General features: G+C 36.8%; 1 protein-coding gene across 1 annotated transcript in view; it reads right to left on the bottom strand.

The window, feature by feature from the left end:
* Nucleotides 1-17,741, bottom strand: part of TMEM131 (transmembrane protein 131) — a 209,122-nt gene that overhangs the window by 87,684 nt on the left and 103,697 nt on the right. The window contains exon 5 of the mRNA XM_059406161.1: nt 14,685-14,808. Within this exon, the coding sequence (XP_059262144.1) occupies nt 14,685-14,808 (124 nt within the window). The remainder of the gene's footprint in view (nt 1-14,684; nt 14,809-17,741) is intronic.

Raw genomic sequence — 17,741 nt, 5'->3', positions numbered from 1 at the left:
TTTAGGTTTCACTATTGGCAGGCAAGAGTAAACTCAAATCTACTTTAAGACAACAAAAATCTCTAAACAAAATGGATTAATTTCACTGAGCACAGGCAGTCTGTCCATAATTCCCACTGCTGTGAGTTTAACTATAAGGGGTCATATTGTTGGCCACCTACTTACCACCTTCATTACTCCTCTGACAGTTCAAGGACTTGTTGCTGACACCAAAGGGCAAGGAGAGGAGCCTCAAGGCTTTTGAGAAAAGAATGTGATTTTTCCCATCTAAGATACCAGTGCTTGTAACAGAGATGTTTAAATTTTTAACACACCAAGAAAACAAATTTTTAACCACACTAAAAAATGCAGAGTTAAGCAGAAACTTCCTATTTTAAAGCAAGGAGTGTGGTTAACAGAAGCCTCACAGAAAGGGTTAGTGAAGAAATGTATATGGCTCATTCTAGGCACTGCATTAAGGTAGGAAAACTCATTTACTCTTAGCATTTCAACTGTAACTCAGGACTCATGAAGGTTTATAATCTGGTTACAGATTATAATTTTTTTTTTTTTGAGGGTGGTCCCTCAAAAACCTCAAGCAGTAAATGTAATGTTTAGTTGGTAGCACTGAGACACTAGTGCTGTCAATCTGGGGAAAACGCAACGTCAATGCAAGCTAACAGTGACAGTACTATGCCCTTCACTGTAAGATGTGTTCCAAGTTCAGAGACATAAAAATGTTGAAAAAACTGTTTTAGAATCAATGAGTATGGTATCTCTGTTTAACAGCATTTCTAATGTCAATGAAGATATTCATAACTTACTACAGGGAAGTTTATCCAGCCAGAGAAAAACTGGTTTCCTTTAAAATTTTAATGGGAACTTACATTATATATTTATTATATATATAATAACTTACATATATATTTATTATCTTTCTATATCTATATTCTCTATATCTGTATCTATATTCTATTATCTATATTTTATATAAAATTATCTTTCAAAAGTCCATCTAAATTCAAAAAGGAAGGAAAATGATCATAGAACACTTAATTCTTAGTATAAACTTTGGCTACTACCAGAACTGGGTATCTAGTTTTAAGTAAGTACATGATGCATTAGAGACCTGAATTTCTAGTTCTGTCAGTAAAAAACTGTGATTTTGGCAAATAATTTAACCTCTGTATGTTTCAACTTCTCCTAAATTCAAGATGAGCCAGTTTTATTAGATGATCTCTGAGATCCCAATTATTAAAGAAACCATAAACATGACCAGTCTGTTTAATTCCTATGGAAGATAAGGCTTTGCTTCATGACATCATTTATATCTGAGGAGGGGCAGGAAGAATCTAGCAATGAGAGTATAAGTTCTCTTTGATAGTTCTCAGTATCTATCAAGACTTGACTCTACACTTATTTTAGTACTTGAAGAAGATGCTGAGACAGAACAAGTATTTCCCTCCCTCCCCTCCTCCTTCCCCTCTTCTCCCCATTTTTTCTTCTTCTTCTCATCCTCCTTCCCCACCTTAGTAACAGGGAAAATCTAATTCCAAGTGACACTTAAGGTTATAACAAAACAGAGCAGCAGGCTCAGGAACATAACCTTCCCACAAGAGTTCATCAGATTTGCTACAATTTATCCTTTGTCCCCTTTCCCGCACACTTTCTAAATTAGATGAATTGGTGTGATAAAAAATTAGAAAACAGTATAAAGTAATGAAGAACAAACAACGTGTGCTAGCTTTAACCCAACATTATCTGCAGCTAAGTATTTTACCTTTGTGCCACTACTTAGTCCCTTCCTGGCTCCCTCAGTAAGCTCAACCAGGTCCACGACTTCACCAATGATTCTTAAACTTCCATTTTGAATCCAGTCTTTTCTCTTATAATCTAAACTCAGACACCAACTGACACTTGGCACTTGTATTCGGATGTCTAAAAGACATCTAAATCTAACACGTCAAAAACTTAACTACTGATTATACTCCTGAAATCTGCTCAACCTTCAGCCTTCTTCATCCCAGTTGACGGCAATTCTGTCCTTTAGTAGTCTGGGACAAAAACTACAGTCAATCTTGACTCTCGTCTTTCTCTTGGTCTCACATCAGGAAATCCTGTTGGCTGTGTTTTCAAAATATATCCAAAAGCTTTCCTCACTTCTTCTTCTTCTTCTTCTTCTTTTTTTTTTTTTAAAGATTTTATTTATTTGACAGGCAGAAATCACAAGTTGGAAGTTGGCAGAGAGGTAGGCAGAAAAAGAGGGGGAAGCAGACTCCCTGCCAAGCAGAGAGCCTGATGGGGGGCTTGATCCCAGGACCCTGAGATCATGACCTGAGCCAAAGGCAGAGGCTTTAATCCACTGAGCCACCCAGATGCCCCGCTTTCTTCACTTCTTCACTCTTGTCAGAGTAACTGTCTTTTACCATAGGGTACTGCAATAGTTAATGTAGCTGGTGTCCCTGATTCTCCCCCTTGTTATTCTGTAGTCTCTTTTTGATAAATAGTGATCCTTATAAAACATAAGCTATCATTTAATTTCTCAGCTCAAATCTGTGAAGGCTTCCAATTCCAATCAGGATAAGAGCCAAAGTCATCCTCATAGCTTGTAAGAGCCTTCACAGTTTATCCCTTCCCATCCCCATTCATTTCCCTCACCCTTGGTCACTCTGGTCTAGCCACACTGTCCTGTTTGCGCACAGGCAGGCTTTCACATCAGAGCCTTTGTACTGCCTGTACCCTGCCTGGAATATTCTTCTTCCATATATTCTACTCCCTTCCATTCAGTACTCTCTCTCACCTCTTTCAAGTCTGTCCAAATGTCACCTTCTAAATGAAGCCTGTCCTGACTATCTTATTTAAAATTGGAAGAGTGATGGCAGCATAAGATGTCAGCATGAGAATGACATGGCAGCCAAAGATGATCCTCCTTTTTGTCCCCCTTTTTAAGTTATGGATTAGAAATACATCCACAAACAGTAGTGTTTTGTGGGAATTGTGGGATTCAGCACCATATGCCAGGGGACTTGGGAGTTGTCTCAACCACCGTTGCATCTGGTAGTAGGTAGGCAGACTTCAATATGGGTTGCAGAATCAGTCCACTTGCCCCAACCACTCTTGCCATAATGGAAAAAAACCTGGAGAGTGCTGACCTTACCTAGGCAGATACCCATACAAGACAGATGTTGTTTGTTTGTTTTATTTTTTTAAAAAAAAGGTTGGTCACAATGGAAACTGTAAGAGGAATTTTCCCAATGCCAGTTCCATTTCCCCTTCTCCACCAAAGCCAACACTTCATGGGAATGAATAACCCAGCAGTGGAGACCTTTACAAGAAGGGAAAAGGAGAGCAGTGAGTGAGTACCCAACTAGACCCATTGTGCAGGGCGTGGCAGGAGAAACCAGTTTCTTTCCAGCAGCACCCAGAGTACTGAGGCAGGACCTCCAAAACTGGGGAAGGGAAGAGAGCAGGAAAGAGAAAGAGGAAGATAAGAATATAAAAGGGCATTAAAGATACACAGTTGCTGGTAACTGTACTCAGGACTTCAGCAGGAAGCCTGCCCATGAACCTCTGGGAATACTTCGCCCGAGGATACTCCCCACTGCACTGGGTCTACAAGGCACCTCAATGGCCCAAGTGCTAAATCCACCTCCCGTCTCACACTGCAGTGGCTCCTTGCGCTCACTCCCAAGTGCAGTGGTGAGAGCAAACCCCGTAAATGGAATGTTATCAAGAAAACAGCAGAACGTGTGGGGAAGTGAGAAACCACAAACTCGAGCACCACCTTCTGGAAAATCTAAAAGGTGGAGAAAATCCAAATATAATAGCACCAACAAAGAATATACCACATCTGAAGACAACTACTTCAAACACAAAAGCAGAAATGCAAAACTTTAAGAAACATGAAAAATCGAAAAAACTATGATCACCCATGTTGTCGCAAATGGCAAGATTTCAGTGATTCACAGACCTGTACCACTGGGGATAAAAATACATGTTTATAAAAAATAAAAAATTATATTAAAAAAAAAAAAGAAAAAAAAAAAACTATGATCACCAAAAGAACAGTAATTCTCCAACAACCGAAAGCATAGATTTTTGCAATCTACCTGTTTAAAAAAAAAAAAAAAAAGGAACTACCTGAATCCTTTAAGATTTTGTTTATTCATTTGAGAAGGAGAGCACAAGCAGGAGGAGCTTCAGGCAGAGAGAGAGGGAGAGGGAGAAGCAGGCTCCCCACCAAGCAGGGAACCTGGTGCAGGGCTCAATCCCAGAAGCTGGGATTCTTTTTATTTTGTTCTGATTGATAATACCTGAGCAGAAGGCAGACGCTTAACCAACTGAGTCACCCAGGTGACCCTCAAAGTAGTTCTTCTGAACAAACTCAGTGATGTACAAGAAAACTCAGAAGGACATCAATGGAATCAGGAAATAATACACAAACAAAATGAGATATTTAACCTAAAGAAGAAATTAAAAAAAAAAAAGAACCACATTGAAATTCTGGAGCTTAAGATTTCAATGATTGAAATGAAAAAAAATCCAACAGAGACCATGTATGGCAGAGTATAGCAAAGAGAATGCAGAATAAATGATCTAGAAATTTTGTATTATCAATTAGAACAAAATAAAAAGAATTTTAAAAAGTGAAGAAAGCCTATTGAATCTATCTAATTCCATCAAAGAACAAATATAATAATCAGAGTTCCAGAGAAGAGAGGGAGAAGGAGGCAAAAAGTTTATTTAAAGAAATAGCAGCTGAGAACTTCCCAAACTTGGGGAGAGACTTGGACGTCCATGTACACGAGGCTAACAGATCACCCTATTATCTCAATGCAAAAGACCTTCTCCAACACATGGTATAAAGGAACTGCCAAAAATCAAAGCCAAACCGTGGAAGGAACCAAGATGCCCTTCAATGGACAAACAGATAAGGAAGATGTGGTCCATACACACTATGGAGTATTATGCCTCCATCAGAAAGGATGAATACCCAACTTTTGTAGCCACATGGGCGGGACTGGAAGAGATTATGCTGAATGAAATAAGTCAAGCAGAGAGAGCCAATTAACATATGGTTTCACTTATTTGTGGAGCATAACAAATAGCATGGAGGACAAGGGGAGTTGGAGAGTAGAAGGGAGTTCGGGGAAACTGGAAGGGGAGGTGAACCATGAGAGACTATGGACTCTGAAAAACAGTCTAAGGGGTTTGAAGCGGCTGGGGTTGGGAGGTTGGGGGAATCAGGAGGGGGGTATTAGAGAGGGCATGGATTTCATGGAGCACTGAGTGTGGTACAAAAACAATGAATACTGTTAAGCTTAAAAAAAAAAAAAAAAAAAAAGAAATGAAATGAAATGGAGGAAGAAGGGGGAGGAAGGAAGAGTTCTTTCCCCAAACTTCATAATTTGACTTTTCCTCAATTGGCTCTCATGCAAAAAATAAATACATAAACAAAAACATTTAAAAAAATAAAAAATAAAGTTCGTTTTCCCTCTTAAAAAAAAAAAAAACCAAAGACAAAGAATCTTAAAAGCACCCAGGGAAAAGAGTGTAATCTATGATGGAACTCCATGAGGCTATTAGTGATTTCTCAGCAGAAACCCTACAGGCCAGGAGAGAGCAGGATGACATACTCAAGGAACTGAAAGAAAAAACTGCTAGCAAAGAAGACTCTTACCTGACAAAATTATCCTTCAGATGCAAATGAAATAATTACTTTCTTGGACTAACAATTCACTGGTGAACTCTGAGGGAGCTTATCCCTGCTAGACTTGCTTTGTAAGAAATGCTGAAAGGAGTTTTTCTAGTGTTATTAGATATTACTAGTGTTACAAAAGCATATGAAAGCATACAACATACTGGATAAAGGTAAATACATAGTCAGACATAGAAAATCCTAATTCTCTAAGAGGATGGTTTATTAACCATTTAACTATACTAGAAAGCTAAGGAGAGTATCAAAAATAATGATAGCTACTATAATTTGTTAATGAATACAATATAAAAAGAGGTCAATAATGACATCAAGCATATAAAAGGGGGAAGAGTAAAAGGTGATGCTTTTACACAACTGAAGTTGCTATCAGCTTAAAATGGATGGTTTTATAAGATGTTTTACGTAAGCTACATGGTACTAACAAGCAAAAAAGAGATTCACAAAAGTTAAAGAAGTAGGAAACAGAATGGGGGGAAAAACACAAATCTAGAAAGGCAGGCAGAAAAAGAGGGGAAAAGAATCAGTGGAAACACAGAACAACCAGAAAGCCATTAAGAAGACTACATTGTAAGTCCATACATATCAAGAATAACTCTAAATGTAAATGAATTCACCAATTAAAAGGCACAAAGGAACTAGATAAAGAAATGAGACCCAACTCTGTATTGCCTACAGAAGGCAAACTTCAGCTTTAAGGACACACACTGACTCAAAGTGAAAGGCTGCAAAAAGATATTAAGTGCAAGTGGAAACCAAAAGAGAGGGGCGTGGCTAGGCTTGTATCAGGTGAAATAGATTTGAAAAGCCAAAAATGCTAACAAGAGACAAAGAAGGTCATAATATAATAATAAAGGGGTCAATGAATCAAGAGGATATAAAAATTGTAAATATATATGTATCCAACATCAGAGCACCTAAATATATTAGCAAATACTGCTGGATTTGAAAGGAGAAATCGACAATACAGTAACAGCAGATGACTTCAATACCCCACTTTCACCAACGGATAGATCATCCAGGCAGAACAAAAGCAAGGAAATGTTGGATTTGAACCATACATTAGACCAAATAGACCTAACAGACATTTATAGATCATTCTATCCTACAGCAGCAAATATGTGTTCTTCTTAAGTGCACACAAAACATTCTTCAAGGCAGACCATATGACAATACAAAGAACAAGTCTTATGGCAAATTTAAGAAGACTGAATAATACCAAGTATATTTTCAGACCACAATCCTATGAAACTAGGAATCAGAAAAGGGAAGCTGGAAAACCTACAAATGTGTGGAAATTAAACAACATACGCCTAAGTAACCAGGTCAAAAAAGAAATCAAAAGGGAAACAAACAAACTGTAACAAATGAAAATGGAAACACAACATACCAAAACTTATAGGATGCTGCAAAAGCAGTCCTAAGAGGGACTTTCTAGTTATAAATGCATATATGAAAACAGAAACATCTCAAATAAACATCGTAACTTTACACCTCAAGGAACTAGAGATAGAAGAACAAACCTGAGTCCAAAATTAGCAGAAGGAAAGAAATAAAAATCAGAGCAGAAATACATAAAACAGAGACCAGAAAAACAACAAGGAAAAAAACAATGAAACTAAGAGCTGGTTTCAAAAAAAATAAAACAAAATTGGTAAACCTTAAGCTACACAAACCATGAAAGAAGACAATATTCGAAGTCAGAAATGAAAGAGGAGACATTACAATTGATATTACAGAAATACATAGGATCATAAGAGACTATTATGAACAATTATATGCCAACACATTGGATAACCTAGAAGAAATGGATAAATTCTTAGAAACATACAACCTAACAAGACTGAGTCAGGAAGAAACAGAAAATCTGAATAGACCAGTGAGTAAGGAGACTGACTCACTAACCAAAACCTCCCTACAAAGAAAACCCCAGGATAAGCTGGTTTCACTCATGAATCAAACTCTTCTAAAAATCTGAAGGGACAGAACACTTCAAAACTCATCTTATGAAGCCAGCATTACCATTACACCAAAGTCAGACAAGGATAAACAACAAAAAAAAAACAACAACAGACCAATACCCTAGATGAATAGATGGAAAAATTCTCAAAAAATATCAGCAAACTGAATTCAACACACATTGAAAGTACTATACACCATGACCTAGCAGGAATTCTGCATGGGATGAAAGAATGGTTCAGCATATGCAAATCAATAAATGTGATACACATTTAACAGAATGAAAGATAAAAATCAAATGATCATCTCAATAAATGTAGAATGCATTTGACCAAATACAACACATTTCCATGATAAAAGCCCTCAACAGATTAGGTACAGATAGGCCACAATTCTATATAATAAAGGCCACAAAGGAAAATCCATAGCTCACATCATATTCAACAACAATAACAAAAAAAAAATTGAAAGCTTTTCCTCTAGGATCAGGAACAAGACAAGGGTGCCCACTCTCACCACATTTACTTAGAGTAATAATGGATGGCCTGCCTGGTTGGATCAATTAGGCAAGAAAAGAAATAAAAGGCATCTGAATCAGAAAGGAAGAAGTAAAATTGTCGTATTTGCAGATGATCTGATTTTATACAGAGAAAACCCCAAATAAAGACTCAACCAAAAAACTGTTGGAATTAATAAACAAATTCAGTATATTTGCAGGATATAAAATCAACATACAGAAATCAGTTGTGTTGGTATAAACTAACAACATTTGAAAAAGAAAGAAATAAAACTATCCTGTTCAAGTGGCATAAAAAAAATACTTGGGAATAAATTTAACCAAGGAGGTGAAAGATTGTATAGGTGAACCTCATTTTATTGTGCTCCACTTCATTGCACTCCACAGATACTTTTTTTTTTTTTAAACAAATTGAAGGGTATATGGCAACCTACAAGTCTATCAGTGTAATTTTTTTCAATGGCATTTGCTCACTTTATGTCTCTATGTCACATTTTGGTAATCCCTGCAATATTTCAAACTTTCTCATTATTATATTTGTTATGGTGATATGTGATTAGTGATCATGACTCACCAAAAACTCAAATAATGTTTGGCATTTTTTAGTGATAAAGGTATATGCATTGTTTTTTTTTTTTTAAGACATAATGATACTGCACACTTAAAAAACTACAGTACATTGTAAACATAAATTTTATGTGCCCTGGAAAACTAAAAAAAATAATTTCATTGTGATAGTCACTTTACTGTAGTGATCTGGAATCAAACCCGTAATATCTGAGGTATGCCTGTGTTAGGAAAACTACAAAACCTTGATGAAAGAAACTGAAGAAGACACAAACAAATGGGAAGGTAGGCCATGTTCACTGATTGGAAGAATCACTGATAACTGTCTGTTAAAATGTCCATACTACCTAAAGTCACCTATAGAGTCAAGGTAATCCCTATCAATGACCCAAAGGCATATTTTTTTTACAAAAATAGATAAAACAATCCTAAAATTCATATGGAACCAGAAAAGACTCCTAATCACCAAGGAAATGTTGAAAAAGTAAAACAAAGTTGGGGACATCATGTTGTTTGATTTCAAGCTATATTACAGAGCTGTGAGCACTAAGACAGCATGATACTGGCACAAAAACAGACACACAGACCAATGGAACAAAATAAGGAGCCCAGATATGGACTCTCAACTAATCTCCAACAGAGTAGGTAAAAATATCCAAAGGAACAAAGATAGTCTCTTCAATAAATGGTGCTGGGAAAATTGGACAGCTATATACAGAAGAATGAAGCGGGGCCATTCTCTTACACCATACACAAAGATAAACTCGAAATGGATGAAAGACCTCAATGTGAGACAGGATTCTATCAAAATCCTAGGGGAGAACATAGGCAGTAACCTCTTCAACATCAACCACAGCAACTTCTTTCAAGACACGTCTCCAAAGGCAAAGGAAACAAAAGTGAAAATGAATTTTGGGGACTTCATCAAAATAAAACGTTTCTGCACAGCAAAGCAAATAGTCAACAAAACTAAGAGGCAAACCTCGGAATGGGAGAAGATATTCGCAAACGACACTACAGACAAAGGGCTGATATCCAAGATCTATAAAGAACTTCTCAAACTCACCACCCAAAAACCAGATAATCAAGTTAAAAAATGGTTAGATGACATGAGCAGACAATTCTCCAAAGAAGACATACAAATGGCTAACAGACACGTGAAAAAGCGTTCATCATCATTAGATGTCAGGGAAATTCAAATCAAAATCACACTGAAATACCACCTTATACCAGTTAGAATGTCAAGAATCAAGAAGTCAAGAAACAACAAATGTTAGAGAAGTTGTAGAGAAAGGGGAACCTTCTTACACTGTTGGTAGAAATGCAAACTGGTGCAGCCACTTTGGAAAAGAGTGTGGAGGTTCCTCAAAAAATTAAAAATAGAGCTACCCTATGACCCAGCAATTGCACTATTGGGTTCTTACCCCAAAGATACAGATTGTAGTGAAAAGAAGGGCCAAACGAACCCCAATGTTCACAGCAATAAAGTCCACAATAGCCAAAATGTGGAAAAGAGCCAAGATGCCCTTCAACAGATGAATGGATAAAGAAGATGTGGCCCATATAAACAATGGACTATTACTCAGCCAACAGAAAAGATGAATACCCCAACTTTTGTATCAACATGGATGGGACTGGAGGACATTATCTAAGTGAAATAAGTCAAACAGAGAAAGTCAATTATTATATGGTTTCACTTATTTGTGGAGCATAAGGAATAGCATGGAGGACAACAGGAGAAGGGAAAATTGAAGGGAGAGAAATTGGAGTGGGAGATGACCCATGAGAGATGACGGACTCTGGGAAACAAACTGAGGGTTTTAGAAGATAGTGGGTGGGAGAATGGGTAAGCCTGGTGATGGGAATTAAGGAGGGCATGGATGGAGCACTGGGTGTTTATAAGCAAACAATGAATGGAACACTACATCAAAAATGATGTACTGTATGGTGACTAACATAACACAATAAAATAAGTAAAATGGGCAGAGTAACTGAACAGATATTTTCCCAAAGAAGACATAGCCAACACCATACACCATACAGAAAGAAGTTCAACAATTCTAATCATCAGGGAAATGCAAATGAAAATCACAGGTATCACTCCATAACTGTTAGAATGGCTATCATTGAGAAAACAAGTGTTGATGAGATGTGGACATAAGGGAATCCTGTACACTGTTGGTGGGAATGTAAATTGGTTCAAAACAATATGGAGGTTCCTCAAAAAATTAAAAACAAGAACAACCATATGATCTGGCAATCCTACTTCTGGGTATTTATCCAAAGGAAATGAAAACAGGATAGTGAAGAGATATAAGCACTCCCATGTTTACTGCACCATCATTCACAATAGCCAAATGTCTATCAACAGGTAAATAGGAAAAAATGATATGATATACACACAAACATTCCCCCCATGGAATATTATTCAGCCATGAGAAAAAAGGAAATTCTGCCATTGTAACAATATGGATGGACCCTGAGGGCATTGTGCTAAATGAGTTATATAAAATCATTCATTAGATAAAAAATTCATTAAGACCTTCAACCCATGAGAAGAGATTATATTAGGAATAGTAAAATATGTGGGCTAAAACATTTTTAGTCTGAGATTGAAACAATGTTTTCTTAATCTTCAAATTATGTGAAAATTTAATCAATCAAAAGGTTCTAGACAATCAAGGAAAAAATAATTTGTGTTGCTTACCTATGTCTGTAAGGGACTACCTTTTTATAATTCTTACCATAATCCAAATTAGACTATTATATACAGTATTAAAAAAATCTGTATTCTTTGATACAAAACATGTATTACATGTTTCTTTTTAGTATTACATGTTTTATGGCCAATATACAATATAGTCATGAAAGATGGATAGGTCTAAATTGTGGTAATAATATTATGGAATTTTTAAAATTTATTTATTTATTTTAAAGCTTTTATTTATTTATTTGACAGAGAGAGATCACAAGTAGGCAGAGAGAGAGGAGGAAGCAGGCTCCCTGCTGAGCAGAGAGCCCGACGTGGGACTCGATCCCAGGACCCCGAGATCACGACCCGAGCCGAAGGCAGTGGCCCAACCCACTGAGCCACCCTGGCGCCCATATTATGGAATTTTAAATCGTAAGTATAATTAACTAGACAATTATAGTTAATTAACAGGTAATAACAAGTAATGTAATTAATTATTGGAAGTCACATACAGAAAAACAAATTGTCACACAACCACATTCTTCACTACCCTTATTCTTCTTGATTTTCAGGTTAAAAAAAGACCTTACTAAGGGGGCTATTTGCCTGTGGGTTATTATATGGTTATATAAAACCTGGCCTTTTAGAAAAATAACTACTCTTTTCTCTATTTCCTATTGGTTAGTTAATATAGAGATGATACTGGTAAATAACTGAAAACTTAAGTGAGTTATAGGAAATGTTCTATTTTCAAGGATGTAAGATCTGACCAGAAATTTTGAAATTTCAGAAAGGGTCTGCCCTCCTGGACATGAGAAGACTCTTTTCATCTTTCACCAAAGGCTCTTAATGCAGGCATAACATTGAAGTAAAGGGGAAATAAGGTTATTTCTTCCCCCCAAGAATTCATTCCATTTCTCCCCTCCATTATTCGGCTGCTGGAGTCCACACCTTACTTCAGGAAATTAAGATGGAAACCAAGAAGAAGAAGAAGAAAGAGAAGACAGCATAGACTTTGGCTATCTTCTTCTGAAACTAAATCTAGGTGATTCAGCTGTAGATTTTGGTAGGTATAGATAATTTTTGTTTAATTTCACCTCCTGACAATGGAAAACAAGTATGATTTTTAACTTATCCTTTGACTAACATACAGATTTACTTTATCTTTTGAGGAATTTTCAGAAAAACACTTCTCTCTGCATAAAATTCATGTGTAGAAATAAGTCCTGGGAGAGTCTAGTTTGGAAATGTCAAGCTAGTGGCCGTTAGTTTGTTTCGTTTGGTCTACACCATCTGTCTTTTTAAAACTGAATACATTTTCAATGTGTAAAAGCTGGAAGATATTATATAAAATTCCTCCTTCTGATTCTTTTTGGAACATAAGAAGAACCATGGATGGGCTTACATTCCCACCTGGTTAACCACTGGCTGGACCTGAGTGCGGGCTGATCCCTTTAGACTGGCCACATGTTCTCCAGTCACCCTCATTCCACGTGGCCCACTTCTCTCATTTACATTATTTATATGGTCCCTGTAAGCAATCTTTATTTGTTATTCTTGGTCTAGTCTTTGTCTTATGATAGAAACATGAAAAAAGTGAAAACCCTGGCCTTTAACAAGGGTGAAGCTCAGGCATTTTGAAACAAGAAAACATTGCTTGAATTAGCAGAGAATGTTAACGAGTTAAAAATAAAATCCGTACTGCTGTTGTGAACTATTTTTAAGCTGTTTCCATTTTCACTTCACTATTTTGCTCTTTAACTCAACAAACAAGTCTCTGCACATTGGCCATTCCCGGAAGTTGGGTGGTTACATTTACACATAAGTGCACCTCTATACACAGGTGGTAGCATATACATCTCATAGCCTAATATGATACAAATTGCTGGGTAGGCCAATAGAACACATAGACACTCATCTTGGGTCTTATCATTAACTGCATGACAGGGGCAAACCCTTCTGAAATTGAGCTCTGTCTTCCTTTGTATAATGAGGATACTGGACTAGATGAATATGTAAATCTCTCCCCAGCACAGTCACTCTATTATTTGAGAACATCAGCATGTTTTAAAAGCTCTGAAAACATCTTTTAAGTAACAACAAAAAAATAACTTCAGGGAAATTTAAGAAATACCTTCGAAAAAGGGACTACTTCCATGAGAACCACAAAAATAAAATTTTTATTACTGAAAGTAACATGCTAACTCATCAGTTCCCTGCTAATACTTTGAAATTTAAAAAAGCCAAAATTCCTTACTCCAGAAGTTGCTAGCTAAGAACAACGTATGATGAAATAGGATTTTGAAAGGAGAAATGTAATATCTAAATAAATTCTATAATTTTAGCTACTTTAAAAAAAGATCCTTTTTATTCGGTCCTATCTCTTCAAAGGAGTCAGTGGAAACTCTGGGAAGATGAAATTAAGTTCCACTCACTTATCTCCCTCTGATGCTTGTTATTTAGCTTTTTTGGAAGCTCATCTATTAGTTATTTTAGCAGCCTATCTGTTAAAGCTTAATGTGTGCACTGTCTCAAATTCAAAATTTTTTTGAAGGCTCAAGTTTTCAGTCAAATATATATTTTTTAAATTACAAGTTTGCATACTATCTACAAAAATGATTATAAAATTAAATTTCAGAGGATACTTGTACTAGACAGAACTCTAAAACAGCCCCCAAATTTCCTGCCCTAATCTCTGAGATTATGACTACGAGGAGATATCACACCTTTGGTTATTTATATTACACAATAAAGGGGAATTTGCAAATGTAACTGAGGTCATTTTAGTTAGTTGACACTAACTAACTAGTTAGTTCATCAAAAATTTAGTTAGTTGACACTAACTAGTTAGTTCATCAAAAAGGAGACTATCCAGGTAGTCCTGGTCTGATGATACGATTAAGGCAGAATTTTCTCCACTGGTGGCAGAAGAGGAAGCCAAAGAAACCTGAAGCATGAGGGAGATATGATGCATTACTCCTGGCCTGAGGGTGGTGACAAGCAATGTGGGCACCCTAGGGAAATGAGAGAGGTCCCTGGCCAAGAGACAGCAATGAAATGGGGACCTCAATTCTATAAGCATAGGAACTGAATTCTGCCAAAAATTTCAATGAGTTGGGAAGTGGATTTTCCCTGAGTTTCCAGTCAAGGACTCAGCACAGCTGACGTATTAATAGCTTTATGATACTCTGAGCAAAGAGCCCACTTATTATTATTTCAAACTTAAGGGAAACATTTATTGTAGAAATACTTACCCTATTTTGAAAAAATGATGCATGAAAATGTGATGTTGTAGCAGATATTGATACTAAAGTAATAGTTTCTTCAGAACTAGGATTATGTAAGTAAACTTTTTCCATTTTTGGCATTCCAACTGGCCTGTAAAAGCAAAAACAAAAAACAAAAAACAAAAAACACAACAATAAAAACCTGTCACAAATACTTCATAGATTCCTAGTTGTTAAAAATTAAATATCAAAACCATTAGACAAATATACATCCAAACATATAAACAATTTATTAAATTGGTTTATATTTAAAATTACAAATGAAAATGCATTCAGCAAATGTATAGAAGTGCCAATTTTATGTCACATACTGAGCCAGGAGCTGGGATATGATGAAGCAAATCTCTGCCTGAAGGAAGCTTACAGTCTAGTGAGGAAGCAGGCAGGAAACAAAATGGTCAGATCCTTTCATTGCTTTCTGTAATACTGCCCTGCTTTCCTACTAATTCTGAATCATGTTCTCTTCTCCCCAAATTCCACTGATACACACTCTTCAGTTTAGGAGAAACTGAGTGGCAAAGTTATATGAGCAGATCTGCTTTATGAGTTAGGGGGTATTATTGTCCTCATTTTATAAATGAGGACACTGAGGCACAGAAAAGTTATTTAACTTATCCAAAGTCACACTTGGAATCTAAGTTTGAATCCAGGCCACCTGGCTTTAGTCCATGTTCTAACCCATTATACTAAATTGTCTCCTCTCATAGGAATAACATAAACCACAAACTGAGTGGTCTGATATCCACAATGCATTTTAATGTTCTCCTTGGCATCCACATTATAGTTTGTCTCAAAAGTGAAATCTCCCCAGTTATGTAGTCCATTAAGTACGTACACAGCTAATCTTAGTTGTACAGGCCTCCGGACTCATACAGCATTAGAGAATTCTGCATAAAAATTACACTTCTTCTATGCTCTCTAATCATTTAATTGGCACCAGTCTTACTTCCTCAACAAGATTATCAGTACTACTTTGGACAAAGGTTACATTATATATGCACCGTGTGGTCTCCATATTATATAGCACAGGCACTTGGTAAGAGGGTTCGTGGGTGAGCTGCATCCCCCCACACCCCTCACCAGTGGAAATGAAGGTTCTCCTCAACCTGACATCAATCAACCTAAACAAGAAACTAATGCCTTATGTTTTCACAGCTTTCCAACCTGGCTCAGGCTGGTCTCATGTGCCAGGCCCTCATGCCTTTACCTATTTCTTTGTTCTGTGTTTTCCTCTCTATCCTCTATGCCAATCCAAATTCTCATTTTCTAATTCAAATACAGTTTCTTTCACAAGGTCCTCTCCTCAGGCAACCATTATGGTCCACTGCTGCTGCTCTCTGCTGCTGCTCTCCTCAAGCACCCCATCCCCATACATACACAAACAATGCTGGAAAAATGTAGAAGCTAGAGAAAGGTACTGATCCCAAGTATTAACTAAGAAACAGTAAGAAACCCTTGGGGGAACAAAAGGTTGCCTTGAACTGGAAAGTGGGGAAAAAGCAAGGGACAAAAAACAGTCTAAGCTGACAATGAGAGGCTAGGGGATAGGAAGTCTTCAAAATTTCATTCTCCATTTCCTTCCCTGCTTGTCTTGGGACAATCGGACCCTGTGCCCTCAAACTAGAACAGCAGAGGGTGGGCCTTACAGAGATAAGAAGCTGATAATCAACTACCCTGGAGCATACCAACCTCTAAGTCCTCTCTTTGGTCCTCCAAAGACCAAGACTGTTTGATTACAGTTTAGGAAGACACCTCCATACAGATGCTTCTGCCTGTCAGACAGAGTGGTGGCCAATACAGGACAAATAACAGTTTTTACACATATGTGAGTGTGGAACTGGATCCTCCTTCCTTGGGGATCATCTTCCTTCTTTAATTCACAGGAGACAAGAACCAAAAGGTGTGGTATTCTGCCTTTCCTCAATATGCATTACAAGATGAATGCAAGCGGAACTCTTAAGTTCACACATCAAAATAACATGATCTGTAAGGGGTATAATCAATCAGAAAATATACCATGTTGTGGTAAACTGTAATGTTCCCAATCTGCTGACAGAACCTGTGAGAGGATTATACTTCTCCACTTTAACATTAGGCTTGCCTGTAAGATTTTCTTTGGCCAGTGAAATGTAAGCAAAAGTGACATATAACATTAAATTTTAAAAGTTATCTTTTACTCTTTGCTCTTGTACATTGTTCCAAGAAATGGCATTTCTCAGATAGGCGTGCTGATTAGTCTATATCCCACTAAGACTTTGGGGCTGGTTATGGTCATAGTATATATATAACTTGGTAAGTTCTGAATAATACGCACTTGAAGTTGGAAAAGTTGAACCAAGAACTAAAAATAAGCACAATGTGATATATTTAAGGAGATATGGCAAGACATTAGTAAAAGGAGGTAAAAAACCATATAGAAAAAAGAAAATATTAGTATAAAAATACAATGTATAGGGACACCTGGGTGGCTCAGTTGGTTGGACTGCCTTCGGCTCGGGTCATGATCCCGGAATCACGGGATCGAGTCCCACATCAGGATCCCAGCTCCATCGGGAGTCTGCTTCGCTCTCTGACCTTCTCCTTGCTCATGCTGTCTCTCTCTCAAATAAATAAATAAAATCTTAAAAAAAAATACAATGTATAAAGGTGGATCAAAAACTATTAGTGACTTGGAAGATCAGACAAGTTAGTTGAGAATTCAGCAAGAAAATGCAGATATATATTTAGAATATTTCAAAAGAGCTTAAAAAAAGCTCTTTTTGAGTTACTACAAATGGAACTGTTTTCTTATTTTTAAATTGCTCATTACTAGTGTATAGAAATATAATTTACTTTGCATACTGATCTTATATCCTGTAACCCTGCTGAACTCACTTATTCTAATTTTTTTAAGTGGATTGCTTTTAATTGTCCATATATAAGAGTACAACATCCAAAAATAGAGATGGTCTTCCTTTTTCCTTTCCAGTCTGGGTATCTTTTGCTCCTTCTTCTTGCGAAACTGCCCTGTTCTTGATGTAGGGG

The sequence above is a fragment of the Mustela nigripes genome, chromosome 7 (assembly GCF_022355385.1).
Source record: "Mustela nigripes isolate SB6536 chromosome 7, MUSNIG.SB6536, whole genome shotgun sequence".
Taxonomy (NCBI): domain Eukaryota; kingdom Metazoa; phylum Chordata; class Mammalia; order Carnivora; family Mustelidae; genus Mustela; species Mustela nigripes.
The sequence above is the reverse complement of the archived record's forward strand: the minus strand, read 5'-3'. Positions and strand labels throughout refer to the sequence as shown.